This window comes from Balaenoptera borealis (assembly GCF_965194805.1).
Source record: "Balaenoptera borealis genome assembly, chromosome: X".
Classification (NCBI taxonomy): Eukaryota; Metazoa; Chordata; class Mammalia; order Artiodactyla; family Balaenopteridae; genus Balaenoptera; species Balaenoptera borealis.
This window is the reverse complement of record NC_138881.1, coordinates 41,821,365-41,832,373: the sequence shown is the minus strand read 5'-3', so window position 1 is coordinate 41,832,373 and position 11,009 is coordinate 41,821,365. Positions and strand designations below refer to the sequence as shown.

Below are 11,009 nucleotides of genomic sequence, written 5' to 3'. Positions count from 1 at the left end.
GAGAAAATATTTAAGACAACTATATGATAAAGGCGGGGGTGGGGTGGATAAACAAACCCAAATGGTGGTAAGCTTCCTTTACTTCAAAGTGGTAAAATGTAGAGACCAGGAGACTGATGTCATGTTTGTTAAAGGCCCTTCCTTTTAAAGGTTGCTTCCCAAGAGCAACCACTAAAAATCTACACAAAGATATACCCTTAAAACCACCATAGAAAAATCAACATGGGGGAATTCCCTGGCAGTCCAGTGGTTAGGACTCTGCACTTTCACTGCTGAGGGCCCAGGTTCAATCCCTGGTTGGGGAACTAAGATCCTGTAAGCTGTGTGGCACAGCCAAAAAAAAAAAAAAAGAAAAAGAAGAAGAAAAATCAACATGGAATTTTTAAAAATGTTCCAAGTAATCCACAAGAAGACAGAAAATAAAAGAGGAACAAAAAACCCAGAGAAAACAAACAGAAGAATAGTAAAATGGCAGACTTAAACCAAACAGTAGTAAAAGTTACATTAAATATAAATGTTTTAAATATGCCAATTAAAAGACAGAGATTGAAAGAGTGGATTAAAAAATGACCCAACTATATATCATCTGCAAGAAACTCATTTCAAATAAAAATCATATGTATAAATGAAAAGTGAAAGGATGGAAAAAATATACCATATACCATGTAAACAGGAATCAAAAGAAAGCCAGAAATGATATTAATATTAGATAGTATAGACTTCAGAGCAAACAAAATTACCAAAGACAAAGAGGGACATTACATGATGATAAATTCACCAAGAAGATATAGCAATCCTAAATATGTATGCACCTAGCAACAGAGTTTCAAAATACACAACGCAAATTTGATAGAACTGAGAGGAGAAATAGACAAATCCACAATTACAGTTGGAGACTGCTACAGCCCTAACTGAACAACTGATAAAACTACTAGGCAGAAAATCAGCCAGGATACAGAAGAACACCATCAACCAATAGGACCCAACAACAGTGGAATACACATTCTTTTCAAGTGCCCATGAAACATTCACCAAGATAAACCATATCTTGGGCCAGAAAACAAACCTTGACACATGTAAAAGAACTGAAACATACAGACTATGTTCTCTGACAAAAATGAACTCAAACTAGAAATCAATAACAGAAAGATAGCAATAAAAGTCTCCAAATGCTTGGAAACTGAACAACACACTTCTAAATAATCCATGGATCAATGAGGAAGTCTCAAGGAAAATAAAAATATTGAAATGGATGAAAATGAAAATAAACATACCAAAATTAATGCAGTGCAGCTAAAGCAGTATTTAAAGGGAAATTTATAGCACTAAAATTCATATACTAGAAAAAAGGAAAAATTTCAAATAGCCTAAGCATCTACCTCAAGAATCTAGAAAAAGTACAAAATAAAACTGAAGCAAGAAGGAAGAAAATAATAAAAATAAGAGCAGAAATCAATGGAAATTGTAAAGAGAAAAATGAGAGATGATTTCACTGATATATAGAATAATTTGAGCAATACAATATATTATGTAGTACTGGATTATAACCCAAAGTATAAAATAAATATATGTCAGTCCATACTGATATAAATAAGTTATTAAATAAAATTTTTAAATGAAGGAAGCATCCAAGGAGGTTCTTACAATTGCTTAATTTTGGGAAACAATCAGATTATCTAATAAAAAGCTCTTGGCACAGAAAATTACAATAAATGGTACCTATGAGAGGTAGGCGTGATAATGTCCATGTTATAATGACAAAACAAATGATTGCAGAGAGATGAAATAAACCAGCCAAGCAACACATGGAATCAATCTTTTCTAATGCCAAGGCTGGTTTTGTCCTACAATATCAGGTTCTCTCTTTTATAATAGAATGGGACATATAAATGAAAAAATTTGCTTCCAGTAGCCCAGGTCCCCTATCTCTTGCAACAAAAGACTGATATTCTCACTGACTCGGAGGCAGCAGGCCTTAAGACCCAAAGCTCTTGAGTCACTTTATGTTAGAGGACTGGCTGTCCTAAATGGGAAAGTAGCAAGGTTTCTTTCTCACCATTCTGTAGTCAAAGCCTCCTCTGGATAGGTGGGAAATTTGTTCTGCTCCTGTTTATTTGCGTTTTATTCCCTAAGTTTTTCTGCATGACACAGACACATATAAATACACACTGATATTCTACTGTGCCCAGAAAGATCCCTGGCAAAAGGTGAAAATGAAAAGTGACCTCTGAGAAAGGGAGAAATGCTCTCTCTGGCTGACACCCTAAAGCAATGCCCCCCCCCCAACTTGCATGAGGGCAGGTGGAACCTGGACTTGTTTCTAATCAACAGAATATGGCAGACATGATGGGATGTCACTCCCTCGATTAGGTTATGTTATGTGGCAAATGTGATGGGATGTCATTCTCATGATTATGTTATATAAGACTCAGTCTTAGCAGACTGGAGTAAAAGACTCTCCCCTTGCTGGCTTTGAAAAAGTAAGCTGCTGTGTTTTGAGAAGTTCTATGGGGAAGGCCACATGGCAAAGAACTACAAGCAGCCTCTAGGAGTGGAGGGTGGTACTCTACCAAAAGTCAATTAAAAACACAGGGACCTCAGTCCTCCAGCTGGAAGGAGATGAATTCTGCCAACAATCTGAATGAGCTCGGAAGCAAATTCTTCCCTAGTCAAACTTCCAGATGAGAACACAGCCCAGCCAGCACACTGACTGCAGCCTTGAAAGACCTTGAACAGAGAGAACCCAGTCACGCTGTGCCCAGACTCCTGACCCACAGAAACTGAGATAATAAATGTGTGCTGCTTTAAGCCAATAATTTTGTGATAACATATAATGCAGCAATAGTTAACTAATACATTCCCTTTTCCTTTGCAGCCAAGGAAGACTACTCATAGTAGAAGTGAAGATAGACAAGGTCAGTTTCTCATCATTTAATTATCAAAGAGGAAAGTCTGTAGGATTCATTAAACAATTACCAAATCCAAGTGCAACCCTGGCACTTTGCTGCCCTTGAGGCAGAACATGACTAGCCTCACAAGGACTGGCCCATTTTTCCTGGCCTGGTGGTAGTGCTCTGAAGGCTGTGAGGACTTACCAGAGCCCAGATCTCCAACCCAGTCCTTTCCTTCTCTATCCACGACTTCCTCATCTATCCTTTCCTGCACTGCCTCCCACCTGCCAACTTAGCTCTTTCCTATCATAGGCCAGATCTTTGGCTCTTTTGGTCCTTCCCAATTCTCCAAATCTGGCTCCCTTTGACTTCTTGGCTAGGAGAGGATTTATATTCTAAAGCCAGGCACTTAGGTGTCATCACCAAAATGAAAGTACAGTGAAGATTACTGTTTTCCCCAAAGGAAAAAGGAAACAGAATCTTTCTTGAAAAACAAAAAAGTTCATCAGAAAACAAGCCTATCCATTGGCATGTAGTTTACTCCTCACGTCTCCAAGATCTGGGTATTGTAGATATGTAGGCAGAAGGTAGCTATCTGTCTATTTTTTAAGTCTTAAGAATTTAATATCTGATCTCACCTCAGCAGGTTTCTTGTGTTCATTTGGAATTTTTGACTTGCTCCTATACATTGAGCCAGAAGTAAAGGAAGTGGAAGGACCTGCAAAAGATAATTAGGAAAACATACTGAGACTTATTACCTGCTATTATAACTAAATGTCATCCAAAAGAATATGAAATATATGATGGAGAAGAGCACAGTGACCTCATACCACTGAAGAAAAGAGTTAAATTGCAACCAAAAAAGTTTCATAATGGAGTTTAATGACATTTATGGGTGACATCCCAGGGTGCAAAAGCTTCAACAATGCTAACGCTGAGGAGATTCAATTTGGTGTAATCATATTTCATAATAACTTGGAATAACACAATTCATGTTCCATCTGGAGAAAAAGTATCTGCAAAAGCAACTGAGAAAACTAAGAATGTGGAGCAGGTAATCTGTGTATCCTTCAGCACTTCCCCAAATGCTACTGTTAATAAAGTTGTTGTCTTTTAAAAATGATGACTCATCCAGTCAAACACTTAGTACCTGAGCTACGAATAGAACTGTAGGGCCTACAATTTATGCTCTCATACTTTTCTTACTTCTAGAAAAGAACTGTTAAATCATTGGTAGATGTGGCTTTTGTTGCCTGGGTAAATAAAAAGTGAAAAACAAAATGCTATATGCCACATAAAACCAATTCTCTCACCTAACTTATCTATGTCTAATGAAATTTAAATGAATAAGAAAAATGGTACTCCAAGCTTTCCTTCCTAGAAACATTATTTTTTACCCATTGAAAGAAGCATGAAACAGCTTGTCCTCAAGTCAAAGAAATCCTCAAGGATTACAGATACAGAGGTTACCAGCTGTTGGCTGGTTCTACTCACTCTCGTCTGAACTGTCACTGCTGCTGAGAGTTCTATGACGTTTCATCCTGGAGCATCCTGGGAAAGAGAACAACACTGAATAAAATAGTCAACACATACATACCCATCCCAGAGGGCAGTCAATACTGCTCAAGAAGCAGCAGCAGGCAAATCACACAAATCAAATGATTTCTGTTAAGAATATTCTCAAATGACCTAGAGTGATGGGAGAAGAGTACTACCAAAGTCTCCAATACACAGTGCGCCAAAGACTGGGTGAGGCCACATATTAGCTTTAGGAGGAAATCCAAGCAGCAGAGAATGAATGGTATAGGATTGGCTGGAGCCTCAGATGTGGCCACATGACCACTGTCCACCCAAACAAAGGGGGGCAGCCACAGGGCCATCATCAGCCAGGGATCCCCAATAAGAGAGGAGCAGGAAAGGAAAAAGCAGTTGCAAAGGCAGAGCTGTCAAGGGCCAAGGTTAAAAGGCATGAGACATGGCTGGCTGAAGAAAGAACAAGTGAGGCATGTCCCATCTTTAAAAGCACAACCCATTGCTTTTCTGCCTGCCCTTTCTCCCCCTTTCTCACTTTCTACCTGTTCCCATCCCACAAACAACTAGCCTAATTTAAAATTATATCTATCTATCCCAAGAAATGCTATAGAAAGCTCCTATATCGTGAAAAATAATGTTTTTAATTAAAACTTCCAATGGTTTAAGCATCCTTGTGTGTGTGTGTGAGAGAGAGAGAGAGAGAGAGAGAGAGGGAGAAAGAGAGGGAAAGGGAAAGAGAGAAAGAGAGACCAGTGACAGGTAAAAAAGAGGCACCATCTTTCTGGGAACACATCAGCACTAGAGAGCAGAAAAAAAGGAAAACACGGTAAGACACTTTAAGTCACAAAAGAAGTGCTGAAAATATAAACTAGAAAAGACAGTGATACAGTCAATAACTAACATTCTTTTATGTGCCACAGTATATAAAATGCTACTAGGGACAAACATGATCCAACAAGGAATAAAGGTCAGGGCTACTGCCTTCAAGAGACTCACAATCTACCAAGGAGATAGAAATCCAAGTACAAGGCCACTATGAGCAATCAGGAGTAACAGAAACAAAACTGTATGCTAAAAAGCTAGTAGAGCTCCATTTCTGGCATGACAATGTGAAGAGATTTGTGGATCCATTCCCCAGTGAAACTGGTGAAAATTACTTAAAAAATAAACAAAAAACACTCATTTAAAATCTCTGGAGGGCTTCCCTGGTGGCACAGTGGTTAAGAATCCGCCTGCCAATGCAGGGGACATGGGTTCGAGCCCTGGTCCAGGAAGATCCCACATGCCACGGAGCAACTAAGCCCGTGCACCACAACTACTGAGCCTGTGCTCTAGAGCCTGCAAGCCACAACTACTGAAGCCCATGTGCCTAGAGCCCGTGCTCCACAACAAGAGAAGCCACCTCAATGAGAAGCCCATGCACTGCAACGGAGTAGCCCCCACTTGCCTCAACTAAAGAAATCCCGTGCAGCAACAAAGACGCAATGCAGCCAAAAATAAATAAATAAATAAATAAAAATAAAGTTCCCTTTAAAAAAATAAAATAAAATCTCTGGAAATGGTCCTAAGGGCATACAGAAAATGAAGAAGCACTTATTAAAGAAAATCTACTACAACTCAGTACATAAAGTCATAGTCTATGGTATTTGGACCTAGACCCACTCCCTCCATCCCCGCTCCCAGCACAGATATCACACCAGACTAGTGCAGCCAAGAACACAGAGCTCCCTCTCCTCCAGCTCCCAGTTGTAAAGCTTTCTCCTGGGAAGAGCAGGATGTGTGTTTCTCATCTGGTCCACAGCTACTACTGGTTGATGAGGCTAAGTTCCAGACAACTATGGCTGAGAGATGGGGGTTCCCTTCTTCCAGGTGGCCCCCATTCCCGGTATGGAGGCTAAGTCCAGGGGTGTGATACCACCAAGAATACTGAGGCCCTAATTGTCCTGGGCCCAGCTCGTGGGTTCTACATTAGGAGAGGCAAACCTAGGAGACCTGGGGTCACCAGTCAGAGGGAAACACATCATTGTCCCCACCCCCTGCACTAGAGCTGTGGCTCAGAGATTTTGCCTAGGGGGAGAAGTAGGCCATAGAATAGAGGGCTCTAAATCTTCCCCCAATGGAACTGACTTCATTTGCAACAGTGTGTGGAGAAGTCCAAGCCTACACTAGCATGCTGGAGAGAACCAAGGAAAGAAATAGCTGGGAGGAACCATCCTGGGGTCAGAAGAAATCTCTAATACTGATCTCAGGAACTATCCCTTCAAAGGAGCCCTAATTTGATTGGATCAGTCTGGGGAGCAACATATGCCCCAGGGCACTATTAAAAACAACAGCAATCAGTGGAGTTTAACAGCTGGACATGGTCAGGGAAAAGAGTCAGAAAGAAACCTGCCAAAACCACAGTCAATCCCAGGGTGACTGTGGGCATACCAAAGGCTGCATGGCTAAGAAGCAACATCAAGACTTCACACTTCAGGGCAAAGGGTGAGAGTAAATAGGCTTCAATAAAATAATGCAGCCAGTTACTAAAAAAATTCACAAGCAAATAACAATAAAGAGCCCTGAGGGGCGGTGGGGCACCAGTAATGAGTTGCTATGTTATATTATCTAAAATGCCCAGTTTCTAACAAAAAGTTACGAGACATGTAAAGAAACAGGAAAGTATGACCTATACACCAGCAAAAAAGCAGGCAACAGAAACTGCCTGTAAGTGCAACCAGATGTCAGATTTAACAGGCAAAGACTTCAAATTAGCCATGTAAATATGTTCCTAGAACTAAAGAAAACCATGAACCAGGAAAAAAGATGAAGAAAAATGTACAAAGCCTGAGAGAAATGTGGGGTACCATTAAATGCACCAACATATATGTAATGGGAGTGCCACAAGGAGAGAGAGAAAAAAGCAAAAAAAATTTTTTTTAGTGGCTGCAAACTTCCCAATTTAACTGAAAAACATTAATTTGCACATCCAGGAAGCTCAAAAAACTCCAAGTAGTTTATACTACTACTACTACCACCACCACTACTACTACTACTACTATACTACTGTCTGCAAACAGCTGCACAAATAGATGGCATATCATGGTCAAATTGCTCAAAGCCAGACAAGGAGAAAATCTTGAAAGCGGCAAGGGAAAAATGACTTCTCACTTATAAGGGAACCCCAATAAGATTAACAGCTGACTTCTCATGAAAAACAATGGAAATCAGAAGGCAATGAGATAAGATATTCAAAGTGCTCTGTAGGGATGTTGGCACATATCAGTGAATATATTAAGAATCATGAAACTGTACACTTTAAATGGGTGAACTGTATGGTATGTAAATTATAACTCAATAAAGCTGTTATTTAAAAAAACGAGTAGGATTAGCATAAGTATCAAAATTATTAATCAAATTCTATTTGTCCTACTATCAAAGTCAACTGAATATTTCTTTTCTTAAATTGCGATATAATTGACATATAACACTATGTTAGTTTCAGGTTTATAACATAATAATTCAGTATCTGTATATATTGCAAAATGAAGAATGTTTCTTTCAATAGGATGTTAACCTCCCGTCACATAAATTTTGGGGGCTGTGTTTGGTTCCCAGTGTAAAACTCAAGACATTCAAACACTCTTCTGAAATGCAAACAAAAACAAGTCACAAAACACTTCCCATCAAAAAAGAATATAATTTAAAGTCACAATGAACGTAGAAATTTAAAGATAAAAGTAATATATTTTCTAATTATTCCCCATTGAATGCACAAATCTACCTAGAGTAGCACTTCATTTGTCTGATACCACTGGGATGTTCCATATATGTAAACTTTCCAGATAAATGGTGTGCCCAAACATTTAGAATCCTATTATCAATGGGAACTTTTCTGAAATATCCATTTATTAGTATTCTATTGTTGCAGCAATAAGTTACCACAAACTCAGTAGCTTAAAACTACACAAATTTATTATCTCTAATAGTAAGTTCAGTGGGTTAGAAGTCTAATACAGGTATTCCTAAGCTAAAATCAAGATGTTGGCAGGGCTGTGGTCCTTTCTGGAGGCTCTAGGAGAGAATCTATTTCCTTACCTTTTCCATCTTCTAGAGGCCATTCACATTCCTTGGATCCTGGCCAGCTTCCTCAATCTTCAAAGCCAACAACACTGCATCTCTCTAACCCTGCTTCTATCATTACACCTCATTCTCTGACCTTTCTCTTATGCCTCCCTCTTCCACTTTTAATAACCCTTGTTATTACATCAGGCTCACCCAGATAATCCAGGATAATGTCCCTACTTTAAAGTCAGCTGATTAGCAACCCTAATTCTCCTTTGCCATGTAACCTACCATGTTCACAAGTTCCAGGGATTAGGTCATAGCCATCTTAGGGGGCCCATTATTCTGCCTACCACAACCTAATATATTTTGCAGTATTAAAATGAATATACTCCCACACGAATATGCCCAACAGATTTCTGACAGAGGTAGAAAAGTAATCAAATGGAGGAAGATGGCCTTTTTAACAAATGGTACTGGAACAATAGGAAAAAAAAAAGAACTTCAACCTAAGTCTCAGGCCTTATACAGAAGTTAACTTAAAATGGATCATGGACTTAAATGTAAAAGTAAAAAAACTTTAGAAACAGAAAGGAGGAAATCTTCAGGACCTAGGGTTAAGCAAAGAGTTCTTCGATTTGACACCAAAAGCAAGATCTATCAAAGAAAAATTCACTTTCATCAAAATGAAAAACTTGCTCTGCAGAAGTCTGTTAAGAAGATACAGAAACAAGCTACAGAATGGGACAAAATATTTACAAACCACATTTACAACAATGGACTTGTATCCAGAATACGTAAAGAACGTTCAAAACTCAACAGTAAGGAACAAATGATTCAATTTAAAATGGGCAAAAGATTTGAACAGACATTTCACCAAAAAGCATTACAAATGGCAAATAAGCACATGAAAAGAGGTTCAATATCATTAGCCATCAGGGAAATGAAAATTAAAACCACAATGGCTGAAATAAAAAACAGTGAAAATTCAAATGGTGATGATGTGAAGAAACTATATCATTCATACACTGCTGGTGGGAATGTAAATGGTACAGGTATTCTAGAAAACAATTTGGCTATTCCTTTAAAAATTAAACATGTAACTATCACAGGACCCAGCAATTACACTCTTGGGCATTTACCCCAGAGAAATGGAAATACATGTTCACACAAAAACCTATACACAAATGTTTATAGCAGCTTTGTTCATAATAGTTAAAAACTGGAGACAACCCAGATTTCTTTCAACAGGTGAATGGTTAAACAATCTGTGGTACATCTGGACCATGGAATACTACTCGGCAATAAACAGGAACAAAGTACTGATACGTGCTACAACGTGTAAAACAAATGTAAAACATGTAAAAAAAACCCACTTAACAAAAACATTATGCTCAGTGAAAGAAGTCATAAACACCATATCACTTATCATATGATTCCATTTATATGAAATGTCCAGAGTAGGAGCAGGCCTATCTATAGAGACAGGAAGTAGATTAGTGGTTGCCTAGGGTTGGGAGTAAGAACACATACTGACTGCAAATGGGCACAAAGCTTCTTTTTGGGGTGACAGAAATGTTCTAAAATTGGGTAGTAGTGATGGTTGCAAAACTCTGTAAATATATTAAAACCCACTGAATTGTCTACTTAAAATGGATGAATTTTATAGTATGTAAATTATATCTCAATAAAGCTAAAAAAACCTTTAAAAAATATTGTGACATTTTACAATGAGAAATTTTTAGGTAGAGTCAAGAATAACATCAATAGAAAAATTCTATGTCTACTGAACATAACCTCCATATGGATAGCTTGTACTGGGATTGAAGGCAGCATATGCCATAGAAGAAATACTTTTATTCTCTAAAAACTCTCAGTGAAGAAAGCCAACTGAGTATGGCCCCTCTCTCTTCACTTTCTTGAAAGTTTCAGGAGACCTAAGACTTCTTGTAAGCTAGATACTCCTCTCATCTGAAGTTCTGGTCTTATGAACTCTGGCTAAAAGAGTGTCTCCATTTTCTATAATATTCTCTTCTTTAGATGAGCTACCAAACTGTTCATGACTGAGGGAGATGCCGATTTTTAAGAATCTGTAAAACCTGGCGCTTTTTTTCCCCCCACGCCACACGGCTTGTGGGATCTTAGTTCCCCGACTGGGGATTGAACACGGGCCCCAGCAGTGAAAGCGCCGAGTCCTAACCACCAGACTGCCAGGGAATTCCCAAATCTGGTGCTTTTTAAACTATTACAGTAACAATCACTTTTTACTATAGGTGGAAACAAAAAATCTTTTATTATCAATAAAGAGCCTAGGAAACAGATTAACACCAATAACACCAGTCCTGGAAACTGGGTTGCTTATAATTTTTAGAAAAGAAAACAAAGCAAGCAAATTTTTGGGTCTGGGCTGTTAAAGTCCACTGATTTATTTCTGTGACAGCACTGCTGTTTGAATTACTACAGGAAAATGACAAAGAACAGTAAATATCAGCAGAATAATTCCATGATGGCAAATCTTTAGATCTGTCTTTATTACTTCTA

At 38.5% G+C, this 11,009-nt stretch overlaps 1 protein-coding gene across 18 annotated transcripts in view; it reads right to left on the bottom strand.

Moving 5' to 3' along the window:
* The window catches only part of JADE3 (jade family PHD finger 3), a 150,693-nt gene that overhangs the window by 68,077 nt on the left and 71,607 nt on the right, over positions 1–11,009 (bottom strand). For 16 of the 18 annotated variants that reach the window (XM_082378120.1, XM_082378122.1, XM_082378115.1 and 13 more), the window contains 2 exons: positions 4,386–4,442; positions 3,530–3,609 (listed from right to left, as the gene is read on the bottom strand). The exons of the other annotated variants lie outside the window; for them this stretch is intronic. In XM_082378120.1, coding sequence (XP_082234246.1) covers positions 3,530–3,609; positions 4,386–4,431 — 126 coding nt within the window. In that variant the 5' untranslated portion in view covers positions 4,432–4,442. The remainder of the gene's footprint in view (positions 1–3,529; positions 3,610–4,385; positions 4,443–11,009) is intronic. 18 annotated transcript variants of the gene reach the window in all.